Source organism: Engraulis encrasicolus, chromosome 3 (assembly GCF_034702125.1).
Source record: "Engraulis encrasicolus isolate BLACKSEA-1 chromosome 3, IST_EnEncr_1.0, whole genome shotgun sequence".
Classification (NCBI taxonomy): domain Eukaryota; kingdom Metazoa; phylum Chordata; class Actinopteri; order Clupeiformes; family Engraulidae; genus Engraulis; species Engraulis encrasicolus.
Window position 1 is genome coordinate 24,054,032 of NC_085859.1, and position 13,899 is coordinate 24,067,930.

Below are 13,899 nucleotides of genomic sequence, written 5' to 3' on the forward strand. Positions count from 1 at the left end.
TCCTTTAGCGTCATCCATCACAGAGGACGCGCGTCTTGCTTCATTAGAACACACCAACGTTCACAGTTCAGAGCTCAACATTCTGTTTATTTTGTCAAGGATACAGTAGCATTCACCAATATTCTACTAACTTGTTAATAATGGGGATATCCATAGCAACACTCTATGACGTATGGAATAGCTTGGGATGTCTTTCCCATGCACTTTTGGTCATTTTACAAATCGAAGATGTTACGAATAAGAAGAGCGCTGTTTCACAACGTCCGAATAGTAGAAATATGTCTGCAGTTCTGGGTGACCGATGTTGCGAGAGACGCATCAGAGACGCTGTTCCCGACCACAGAGTCCGGTAGAGTGCGGGGTCCCGGTGTGATCGGCCGGCGGCAAGCCGCCTTGGTCTACGCTGGGGCTTCCGGTGACAAGTAAGTGTTTTTGTTTGTTTGTTTGTTTGTTTATTTAGCAGGGCCGGCCAATGCAGTGCACATTATTACAAACATGACAAGGCAAGGCCATGGACACAGCTTGCAGATGTGAATAGCCTACATGAAAAGTTTATAGATCGCTTTGCAACCTCAGTCCCTGCAAGCTAACTATTCTAATAAAATATAGGCCTACAAATCACCTACAATATAGGCTTCCAGAATACACCTAGTTATACAAAACATACAGTAATATACAATTACAATAATATGCTATGTTAAAACACAATTTCTATTAAAACTTTGTACAGGAAGAAAAACAACAATATAGGCTAGGCCTATGTATTTGGTTCATGTCTAACTAACTTAAACACTTTTTTTTTTTAAAGATATGTTTATTGATTTTTCACTTTAGAAAAAAAAAAAACATTACATAAAACACAATCACAACAACAACAACGGCTCAGTTACACACACACAAATAATCATTATGAGAAGACAAAATAATGGCAGCTGCAAAGCGTTTATACAGAGCGATGTTCAATGATCTCTATCAAATCCCTTTAACAAAATATCAGATACACTAGGTTCTAAGTAATTCAAATATGGTTCCCAGGTCCTGAAGAATAGTCTAGAATTTGAATGTAATACACAGGTTAGGTATTCCAGGGGTATCATACCATGCAGTATATCATGCCAGCCTTTAATAGTAGGGACTTTGTCACTGATCCATTGTAGTAAGATATTTTTCCTGGCTGCGAATGTCAGAATACAATAAAGTCTCTGGTTCTTCACCAGTAGGCCTGGGAGACCCAGAATAAGAGATTTTGGGTCCATGTCCAGTCTCATACCCAGTATCTTTTCCATTTCTGTTATAATATTACCCCAATAGATCTGCAATTTGTGACATGTCCATAGGCAATGTGTTAAAGTACCAAAGTTCTTACATTTCAGGCACATAGGTGACAAAGTGTGATTGAACAAATGTCTGCGATGAGGAGATATATGCATTCTGTGCAAAATTTTGAGCTGTATTCCTCTAACCCGGTTACAGACTGAGATGACTTTTGCATAGGTCCATATATCTTGCCACTCATTATCCCCTATTGTAACAGAGAGCTCAGTCTGCCATTTTTCTCTCAGACCCAGTATATTTGCATCTGACAACTGGCCCAAAGCTCTATAAAGTAGTCTAATAGAGATCCCTCCAAGTGTCCCAAACATAACCCTCTCCAAGGGAGAGGCTTCATAGTTGTCGTTGAGCGTTGTACTTCGCAGTATATAGTGTCTTATCTGTAGATAGCGGAAGAAATGCTCTTTCGGTAATGTATATTTCTCAACCAATTCGTTAAATGACATCATTGTCTTATTAGAGAATGGATCTTTTAACACCTTAATGCCAGAGTTCCGCCAAAACATGAATGCAGAATCTGTCAGTCCTGGTTGGAAATCAGGATTGTTCAGGATATAATAGGGGTGTATATTGATGTCAGTTTTGACCTCCCTTCAAGCCTGCGCATTAATCGCCATGCTTTAATAGTATTAAGGGTGATGATGTTGTCACATGCTACTTTAATTGTTTTAAAATTTTTCATAAACACCAAGTCTCTTAATGGGTAATCGGATAGGTAGGTTTCCACCCCCAACCACACAGCCTCTTTACTGCAAAAGAACCAGTCATAAATATACCTCAAATGAGCGCATATTTGATATTTTCTAAAGTTGGGCATGTCTAAACCACCCTCAACCTGTGACATCTGTAAAGTACTCATCTTCAATTTAGGTCTGCGTTTGCTCCAAATGAATGAACTTAGCCAACCATTTAGTCTTTTCACAACTGCATTTGAAAACAAAATAGGGATCATTTGAATAGGATACAACAACCTAGGCAAAATATTCATCTTGATCATTGCAATACGCCCCAGCCAAGATATGGGCAAAGAGCTCCATCGTTCAAGATCTTGTTTCACTTTCTCAAAAAGTGGGATAAAGTTAGCTTTATACATTTGTTGGAATACAGGGGTTACAAATATACCTAAATATGTGAAACCTGCTGGGGACCATCTGAAGGGGAAAGAAGGCAATATATTAGGAACTGAGTTTAAACTACCAAGTGGCATGGCTTCTGATTTTGTCAGATTAATTTTATAACCAGAAAATTTGCTGAATGAATCAATAACATTGAGTAATATTGGTATTGATGAGTCAGGTCTTGAAAGGTATATTAAAACATCATCTGCATAAAGACTTATTTTATGATCTGACTCGCCCATTTGTAAACCATGAATAGAAGGTGTTGCTCTTATGGCCTCTGCCAATGGTTCTATAGGCAAGGCAAACAGGAGGGGGGACAAGGGACAACCCTGTCTAGTTCCTCTAAATACAGGAAAATTGTCAGACCCAATGCCATTAGCTAGAAGTTTCAGTTACAGTTGCCATTAGCTAGAAGTTACAGTTTCTTTGCCCGCTTTGAAGCACAAAATGACACTCACCCACAGAAAACTCCCCCTCCCCCCCATGATCAACCCCTTTACCTGTCCTCTGCCAGTGTTAAGAGGACACTGGCCACCATCAACCCACGCAAAGCAGCTGGCCCAGACAACATACCAGGCCGAGTGTTGAAGGATTGTGCAGAAGAGCTGAAAGATGTCTTCACAGACATCTTTAACATCTCTCTGGAGCAAGCAGTCATCCCATCACTTTTCAAAGCTGCTACCATCATACCTGTGCCGAAGAAATCATCACCATCATGCTTCAATGACTACCGTCCTGTAGCACTGACGCCCATAATCATGAAGTGCTTCGAACGGCTAGTCCTGTCACACATCAAAGCCACCCTACCCCCCACCCTAGACCCCTACCAGTTCGCATACCGAGCCAAGCGATCCACGGAGGATGCAATTTGCTCTGCCCTCCATCCAGCCCTCACCCACTTGGACAATAAAGACTCATATGTGAGAATGCTGTTCATTGACTTCAGTTCAGCATTCAATACCATAATACCACAACAACTCATCAGAAAACTGGACAAACTAGGTTTCAGCACCTCCCTCTGCAACTGGCTGCTGGACTTCCTGATGCAAAGACCACAAGCAGTACGGGTAGGGAACAACACCTCGAGCACCCTGACCCTGAGCACGGGGGCTCCGCAAGGTTGTGTTCTCAGCCCCCTGCTGTTCACGCTGCTGACACACGACTGCACAACGACCCACAGCACTAACCATCTAGTGAAGTTTGCGGATGATACAACACTGGTGGGCCTCATCACCAAGGGCGATGAGACTCACTACAGAGAAGAAGTAGACCTGCTGGCCAGATGGTGCAAAGACAACAACCTCCTGCTGAATGTCAACAAGACCAAGGAGATTGTTGTCAACTTCCAAAGGGTCCAAAAACAACTGCCACCACTGACCATCGACGGCGATGCTGTGGAGAGAGTGAGCAGCACCAAGTTCCTTGGAGTGCACATCAGCGACGACCTCTCTTGGACCACCAACACTACATCACTGGCGAAGAAGGCCCATCAGCGTCTCTACTTCCTGCGCAAACTAAAGAAGGCAAGTGCTACACCCTCCATCATGACAACATTCTACAGAGGAACCATAGAGAGCGTCGTGTCCAACTGCATCACAGTGTGGGGAGGAAGCTGCACGGAGAAAAACAGGAAGACACTCCAGCGTGTTGTGAACACAGCGAAGAAGATCATTGGAGTACCACTCCCCTCCCTGCAGGACATTTACACCACACGCCTCACCCGGAAAGCACTGATGATCATCAAAGACACAAGCCACCCTGCACACAAACTGTTCAGCCTCCTGCCCTCTGGAAAGAGGTACAGGCGCCTCCGTTCCCGTACCACCCGGCTGGCGAGCAGCACAATGCACCAAGCGATCAAGATGCTGAACACTCAACCCACTCTCCCTCCACTGTCAGCCTCTAGCCAGCAAGGCCACTGACAACCCCCCCCCCCCCACTGTCAGCCTCTAGCCAGCAAGGCCACTGACAACCCCCCCCCCCCATCCCCCACCACCATATCTGCGACTGAACATTCCACCTGCACTACTATACTTGTGACTGAACTTTCAACCTGCACTAACTCAAAACATGCACACACACACACACACACACACACACACACACACACAAGCACACTGCACTTTCTGCACTAAACCCAAACATACACACACTGACACACACACACACACACACACACACACACACACACACACACACACACACACACACACATACACGAACACACACACAAGACGCACACCGCACCTTCTACCTGCACTAAACACATACACACACACACACACACACACACACACACACACACACACACACACACACACACACACACACACACACACACACACACACACACACACACACACACACTGCTGCTGGTGTACTTGAACAGACCTTTTATATTTATTTTCTTCAAAATGCTACTATTACCATGTCAGAACGCTATAAAGGACTTTTTTTAGGAAAAGCACAAAACACAACAAATACCTCTTAATGTATGTCCTCTACAAGTCTTCTGTTGTCCAGTCTTGCACTTTAAATGTCTGTATGAGCACTGTCTATGTCCATACTGTCTTAAGTCCATGTATAAGTACTGTCTATGTCTATACTGTCTATGTCCTTACCTTAATTAGTCTATGTCTGTATGGGAAAGCAAGAAATGTAATTTCAAATTCTTTGTATGACCAGTGCATGTAAAGAAATTGACAATAAAACCTACTTGACTTGACTTGACTTGACTAGAATAGCCGCTTGTGGTTTATCATATAAGACCCTGACCCATCTAATAAAGTCATCTCCCAAATCAAATTTATCTAGGCAATAAAATAAATAGGAGTACTCTAAGCGGTCGAACGCTTTCTCTGCATCCAAAGAAAGCACTAAACCATCAATTTGCAACTTTTTAAAGACTTGGATAATATTCAGAAGACGTCTAATATTATTGGAAGAATTTCGTCCCTTTATAAATCCAGTTTGATCCACTTTAATAATCTTAGGTAGCTGATCCTCAAGACGTGTGGCCAAAATTTTTGCCAAAATGTTCCTATCAACATTTAGAAGAGATATGGGCCTATATGAGCCACATGCTTCTGGACATTTCCCTTTTTTAAGAATGAGTGAGATGTTTGCCTCTCTAAGTGTCTGGGGCAATTCTTCCTTGAAAAATGCGTCATTAAACATGTTGACCAGTGGGTCCACGAGTAGTCCTGAAAATTCTTTATAGAATTCAGCACTGAAACCATCAGGTCCCGGGGCTTTACCATTCTGCAAAGCTGTTATAGCGTTGATCACTTCCTCTCTGGAGACAGGGGAGTTGAGAACAAGCTTGTTTTCTGGAGATACAGTGGGCAATTGCAATTTACTAAAGAAATTATCCATCAAAATAGATCCAGCAGTTGTCTGTTCCGATGTGTAAAGATTACTGTAAAATATTCTAAAATTGTCATTAATAAGTTTATTATCATATATGCGATTGCCCAGTGCATCATTAAGAGCTGCGATAGCTTGTGACTCTGCTCTTTTTTTAGTGAGGTAGGCCAAGTACTTGCCAGGTTTGTCACCATGTTCATACATCCTCTGTTTGATAAATCTAAGTTTGACCTCTTCATCTTGTGTTAGAAGATTATCTATGGTTGTTTTTATTGCCTTTATTTCTGCCATAATAGAAGGAGATGGGGATGATACATATGCCTCCTCTTTATTCTTTAGCTCTGCCATTAAACTATTTTGCTTTTCTCTTTTTTGTTTCTTTTTGCTGGCTGAAAAAGCAATAATCAACCCCCTTGAAAACACCTTAGCAGTCTCCCAGAGTAAAGCAGCATTATCTGTAGAACGGGAGTTAACAACCCTAAAATATTGAAACTCAGTTATAAAGTGATCACGAAATGTTTGATCCTTCAAAACAGATGTGTTCAGTCTCCAGCATCTTAAGCCACTATTTACTCCCTTAATGGAAAGATCTAACACTACTTTAGCATGATCAGAGATCAAGATACTGCCAATAGAGCAAGACAGGACCCTCTCAAGAGGCTACTATGACAGCCGTGTGGAGCAGAGAAAAAGGTGAAAGCTTTACCAGTACCATGAAGAGCTCTCCAAACATCTACATATCCTAACTCATCACAGACTGAGACAAGTGCATTAGCCTGTGGTGAAGGAGGCATATTTTTGGCGGGGAGTCTGTCCCTCATTGGGTCCAACAAGCAATTCATATCTCCACCTACGATGGCTATGTCTGATTGAATAGCAGAGAATTCCAAAAACACCTTTGTAATGAAATGTGCAGGGTGGGCAGGTGGGTAATATATATTCAAAATAGCAATTGTCACCCCTTGCAAAACACCTTTTACAATAACATATCTTCCACTTTTGTCTTTAACACAATTAAGTACTGAAAATTGTAGGGGTTTTTTCACCAATATAGCTACCCCTCTACTTCTTGAAGTAAATGAAGAGAAGAAAACTTCTGCATAACCATACTGACACAACTTTAAATGTTCTTCATCATTTAGATGCGTTTCTTGCAATAAAGCAATATCAATATGATCTCTATTCAGAAAGGCCAGGATCTTTCTTCTCTTGACATTATTATGAACCCCTTTTATATTCCAGGTACAAATGCGTAACTTATCCCTTGACATATGATTTGGCTTTAACCATATCTTTGCATGAATAATAACTTACACTAAGCATGTGGCATTATACACATAAAATAATAGTGTTTTCACTGAGCCATGAAAAAAACAACAATATAACAAAGAACTATAATACAAAAACAAAAAATTCAAACTCAAATATCCAATAGGGATAGCCCTGCTACTAAACCCGCAGGCGCCTCTTAACGTCATCCTTGGCCAACCTAAGCTTGCCATCAAACCCTCAATCCTCTATTACACTCAAGTGTATCAGGAAAAAAAAAACATAAAACATACACGTTCCAGCCTACTCACAGTGGCAAAAATGAAATGAAATACTCAAAATGGGTGATACATTTTTCATTCAATGGGGAAGCAAAACAATAAATTCTAAATTCTGCACGATACCTCAGTTTACCTGGCTACTCAGTCCATGTCACCGTCCACAGACTCCATGCTCTGACACGGCATATCTCCACGCCCCTCCTCCAACGACTTTGCGAGTTGCTCTGCATCCTTTGGAGAGACGAATTTTTTCTGCTTACCGCCCACTGTCACCCTCAAGGTGGCTGGGTACAGGAGGGCATACTCGACGTTTATTTTCCTCAGTCGCGACTTGACATCGTCGAACGCTCTGCGCTTCCGTACCACCCCAGCCGAATAGTCACTGAAGAATGAAATGTTGGGCTCTGTGGGTTCCGACGGCGATTCTCGCGCTCCTCGCAGTCTTGCCGCATCTATGACTCGCTGTTTATCCTGCCAGTTGTGGAACTTCAGTATTAGTGGCCTTGGTCTTTCAAGTTGGTTAGGGGTTTTGGCTCGTTCAAAAAATCGAGAATCCCCAGAAAGCCGACCTAAAACCTCGGGAAAGTGGGAGTGAACATTTGGTGACGCAATGTCAGATCGATAATTATCGAGGTTGATCTCTGGCGGAAGTATAGAAGAACGAGTTCCCGAGCTTGTGTTTAGTGTGACGACACACGCATCATCAACATGGCGCCCATGCATGCAACTGACATGTAAACAGTATCATAAATGCTAAAATATCATCTTGTAATCACTATCAACAACACCAGTCAATGTCATTCAATTGCAGATGCACATATGTCAGTAATGCTGGTCTCTGGCTGTTTAATTTAGCTTACTTCAGCTAAAATTATATGTCGTGGGTGTGGAGGCTCAAGGTGAGGTGAAAAAAAGAAAAGAGAACCAAAACAAAACACGCATGAATCCCGATTGTTCCGGGATCAGTGGCGTTCATGCGCCAAACTCCAGAACTCGATTGTCATGTGAGCAGTGTCGTCAGCTGTCTCGAGAGGTCCCGAGCTGGTGAAGGCAACATTTGTTTGTCGGTTTTGTTTTTGCTTCCGCTGTTAGCTTGTGCCTTGGATCGGTGAGCCCGGTCTATTTTCACACGATCACCTTTCACCGTCATTCGTAGGTGTTGAGGGATCCATGTTTCAAGAAATTTCACGGGGTTACTCCCTTCAGTACCCTCTGGCAAGCCCACGATACGCACGTTGCATCTGCGGCCCCGATTGTCCAAGTCATCCACATGTTCAAGCAGATCACGAACCTGCTTTTCCAACGCAGTTATCCTAGCCTCGGAAGACACAGCCGCTTCCTCGACATCCACAATTCGCTGTTCAGCTTCCTCAACCCGCGTTGCAACAGCTTGTATTTGCGATGTCTGCTCCTTAATGGCTTCGAGAACAGTTGAAATTTTCTTGTCAATGACTTTCGTGAGACTGACCTTGACATTATCCAACGCCTCAATAAAGCTGGGTTCCATGGCGCTTGCACTGGTCTCGCCTTTCGCTGCCTGAGGTTTGCTTTTCTTCCCGACTTTTTTCGCCTCCATATTTGCTTTCTGGCTAAAATAAGTGTCCAGGCTCATATTTAGAATACTTCCCTTGAATGAATGTCGAATATATTTTGTACCAACACGTGTAATTACATAAATAATAAAGTCAGCCACCGGAGCTACCGAAACGTGATGCTCACTCTACGACACCATCTTGATCCCCCAACTTAAACACTTTTGATTTTCTTTTGCCTTAAGACATGTAAATCTTTTGAGGTAAAAACTTTAAAAGAGAAAATCAAAAGTGTTTAAGTTAAAAAATAACAAAAAACCCAATATGATGTGTGTGTGACCTGTAGGCTATACTAGACTATGCTGTGTGTGCATGTAGTGTTATCTATTGTGTGTTGTGATGATCGCATTTTTGGTTTTCCTTCAGCCAGTGTTTCAGTTGTCTTTTATTTCTATTACAGTTGGTAAACTGTTCCATATTTGAGTTCCAATAACTTTTGGCTTACTTATGCTCTGATTAAAAACAAACAGTCAGACAAAAATAAGCAAAACAATAACAACCACAGTCAGTTAATTTCATGACTATATCTTGATAGAGTTTGCCAGCCGTATGCCAAATACGTTTCTCACGTGGGCTATTTAGTTGATGGTGGTTGGTGTAGTACACCCGCAATTCACTTCAGATAGATGAATGCCAATCAGGGTAGATTACCGACGGCATGGAGGAGGTCCCATGCCAGAGCTGCTTTTACCTGGCTGTGCCGCTGCTTAGCAAAACATTAGGCCCGTTCGTGACGAAGCAGTGCTGCTTTTGCTAAGCAGCGAGCATGCGCACTTTCCCAGTTTGTTGCATTGTGGTTAATACATTCTAACCAGAATGCATCAAACTGGAAAAGTGCGCATGCCCACTGCGAAAGCAGCACTACTTCGTCACGAACGAGCCTATTTGTTCCCGCAATGCCATGTGACATGACTGCGGCGCAGAGGTCACTCCCATATGCCGCGTCCCGGACAGAAATTCTAACCAGGATGCTTCACGCTGCACACAGTGGGCATGCTCGCTGCCTAGCAAAAGCAGCACGATTTCATCATGAACGACCCTAGTGCTTGGTGCTCAGTTTACCTAGCACACCGCGTGGCAGCCCATGAAATAGCAGCGAACACACGAACGAGCAAAGAGGTGGTCACATAACCTCCTGGCGGAAGTAATACAGTACAGTACAGTATAGAGTACAATATAGTGTAGATCACAGTGTTTGTGTATGTGTGTGTGTGTGTGTGTGTGTGTCTACCGCAGTGGCCTGACTGCCTCCAGTGAGGCCGATGAGGCCAAGTGGCTGCTGAATGCTGCCGAGGCCGCAATGGATGAGGAGGAGCGTCGAAGGCTCCAGGCCTACCTCCTGCAGATGGCACAGCAGGCTCAGGACGTCCACCTCCAGGCCACCCTCCTACGGATGACCACCACCGAGGAGAAGCACGCCTCACTGCTGCTGGCTGCTGCAGAGGCCGCCAGGGAGGAGGAGGAGCGTCGGAGGCTCCAGGCCTGCCTCCTGCAAATGGCTCAGCAGGCCCAGGAGGTGCACCATCAGGCCAGCCTCCTCCGGATGACCACCACCCAGCGCTCCGCCAACACCCAGGCACAGAAGGAGAGAGAGGACAAGGAGAGGGAAAAGGCAGAGAAGCAGAGGGCCAAAGAGGAGAAGAGGGAGGCTGAGAGGCAGAGGAGGAGAGTGTGGCGTCAGAGAAGAGCGAGCTGTTGCAGCTGTATCCTCCTGTCCTGTTTCAGGAGGCCTGCAACGGCCGACTGAACTCTCTCTGTCCCTGTGTGCCTGTCCCCTGTCCTCCCTCTTCTGTCCCTACCTGTCCCCTGTCACCCCTCTTCTGTCCCTATGTGCCGATCCTCTGTCCTTCATCCTCCCTCTTCTCCTCTCCCTGTTCTCCTCTCTCTCCCTCTTGTCTCTGTCATCTGTCCCCCCTCTACATCCATATTCATGGTCACCCGGACGTGCAACCCAAACGCAGGCCCTCCTAGAACAAAGTGACCCAAAGTTCATGAACACCATAGCTGGATTGGCCATAAGGGATACAGAGCATTTGCCCGGCGGACTGTTGATGATTTTGGCCTGGTCTTCCCCTCAGTGTAGTATCAGTCCTCTTGCTGCTACAACTGACCTGTCCGAGTCCAATTTGAATATTCATTTGACCTGTTGTGTTCAAAATAGCTCGTGGTGGGTGACTAAAAATATTGTCACAGGCTTCATTGTCTCTCTCTGTGCCTGGTGGACCGGTCTTGGCTGAATATGCCCGACCTGATTTTTTGTCCCAGGCCAGCCCTGATGAACACTCTTGCTGTTTCATTGAAAGGCTCTTGCCCACTAGCGTTCGTTATACCGAGGCGTGGCTTTACAGTAGACTAGACATAGGAAGTTGGTCAAGCAATTTTGTTCTTTAAAGTAACTCCAGTCCTTGGCCAAGGATTGAGTTGTCAAGGAACTGTTTTTTGTGCTGACAGCATTATTGACCCATTTTGTAAAAAGCCAAATAGGCTATTACATGTCGCTATTTCCATGTCGGAAGCTCCACGCCTCCTCGTGAGAAGCTGTTTTGACGGGAGGACTATAAACACGCACCATGCAAAAAAGTCTTCATAATGCACACTCGGGGGGCCCTAGGCTGCAGCCATATCCAGCCTGTGCATTTATCCGGCCTTGCATGTCCACCTGTCTTCCAAGTTGTCCCCCTTTGTACCTGTCCCCTGTGTCCTGTTTCTGTGTGTGCCTCCTGCATTCCATTGTGTCTTCCCTTCCCATGTTTTTCCCACCAATAAACCCCCAAATAATCCCCACAACCTTGTGATTCGTGTGATGCATTTGAGAACATCCAGAACATTTATTATTACTAATTTCAAGCAGCATATTGGTGAATTCACTTCAGCGAGTGTGTTTATATGCAGTTCCACTGATACGCCATTGTGCAGTATCCCCAATATGAGGCATATCCCGATTATGATCATATTCGGGATAAGGTGTTTATATGAGCACAGAGCGTTATATCTCAGTCTACTTACTTGGCCGTTGTAGAATTCTCTTCAAATGCGTGTAGCCTGGATACCGGCAACAGCGATTCTATGGGAAGCCCCTGCACACACACACACACACACACACACACACACACACACACACACACACACACACACACACACACACACACACACACACAAACTAGGCCTATGCAGTCGCCTCAGACTGCTAACAAACACACAAATACGCAAACAGACACAAACACGCACACAGACAGACAGACAGACAGACAGACAGACAGACACACACACACACACACACACACACACACACACACACACACACACACACACACACACACACACACACACACACACACACACACACACACACACACACACACACACACACATGCCACATGGATAAGCACAAGCACACATACAAGTAAATGGACCCTGTGCACATCCACACAGACAAAATGAGTAACAGAACAATAGGGAATGACAGGAAGAAGATGATAAGACACAATGCGGGTGTTAAAAAGAATGACAAAAAAAGAAAGGTAAAACTCAACCTATATAGTGGAACCAGGGCCGCTGACAGCTTTTGCTGGGCCCAGGACAAAGTTATCTGAAAGGGCCCCCTTCGCAACGCATACAATGTAATGGGTTACCCGATTTCCGCACAAGGCCATCCTAAGCAGCCCAATTGGGCGGGAAAAAGCCCAATCTGGCAACACTGAAGGGAAAATTGGAGCTACCAGGTCATGTGACAAGTGCAGGGCTGCCAACCAATCGGGACCTCACTAAGATTTAAAGGGCCAGGGCAAGTGCCCGTCACACTAGGAATGACAATGTTCTCGTGTTGTGTATTGCACTGAAATGACCTTTTTGCCAGTATAGTAGCTATTAGTGGTGTGCATTGGCACTGCCCTCACAATTCGATTCGATTACGATTCGGGAGGTAGCGATTTGATTCGATTCGATTCAATTCTGCATTTCAATAGGTTTGCCATTGTCTTAAAACAGAGGTGGACAAACCGCGTGACACATTTGCCCCAGCCAATATAATGAACCAGCTGAGCCTAATTACCACTTAAGCCAGGTTGATGAGGTAATTAGTGAGATCACCTGTATTGGGAGCACAAACAGAAGGAATATCTAAGCAGGTTGTGTATTCAGTCGATCCACTTACACAGACTTCAGACTCAGGACAGACTGATGGTCAAACTGCTATATTTAGGCAAATTTGCTCTTTTGCAACACAATAACAATTCCTTGCTGCCTTGGACCACTGCTAGTATCAAGCAAGAGATTGCAAAGCTGCATGACTGTTATATTTGTGTGTTTCACCTGTGGGCCTACAATTCATGGAGGAACATCTGTACCAAAGCTGTGAATGTTCCTTGGAATGCCTAGGCTACAAAGCAGTCAATACAACTGTATTGAAGAGTGCCATTACTTCTTTATCCCATCGCCTGTGGTAGTATTTCACTTTACTCCATCAGATGAGTACCATAACTTACCTGAGAGGCCCTTGGCAATGGACTCCGGACCTGGTGATACCCATGACATACCTAGAAGCCACTTAAGTACAGGTTTTGGGAAGCCACTCTTTCCAACATCACATACAGTTTTATTGTATGTACTCTATTGAACTACTGCAGGGATTTCTTAAAAAAACAGAAGTCATTCCAAGGAGCATTCACAGCTTTAGTACAGATGCTCCACCAGGTATTAACAGCTACCTGTACAATCCTGTAGGCCCACAGGTGAAGCACACAAAAGTCATACAACTTCGTGATCTCTTGCTTGATACTGGCAGTGGGTCAGCTGGTTCATTATATTGGCTATATTTGGAAGGTTGCCCATCACTATCACCATTGTTTTGTATTTTCATGGGCCTGGTGGACCCAGTAGAATTAATCTAAATTTCAACACATTTTCCACAGAGTGATTTTACTGTGCATAGAACATTTT

General features: G+C 44.2%; 1 protein-coding gene across 1 annotated transcript; it reads left to right on the forward strand.

Annotated features, from left to right (window-relative positions):
• Positions 1–211: 211 nt before the first annotated feature.
• Positions 212–11,731, forward strand: LOC134445300 (ensconsin-like). Its single transcript, XM_063194375.1, has 2 exons — positions 212–422; positions 10,198–11,731. Exons 1-2 carry the CDS (start codon positions 229–231, stop codon positions 10,706–10,708), a joined length of 705 nt encoding a protein of 234 aa, XP_063050445.1. The 5' UTR covers positions 212–228; the 3' UTR covers positions 10,709–11,731.
• The last annotated feature ends 2,168 nt before the right edge of the window (positions 11,732–13,899 follow it).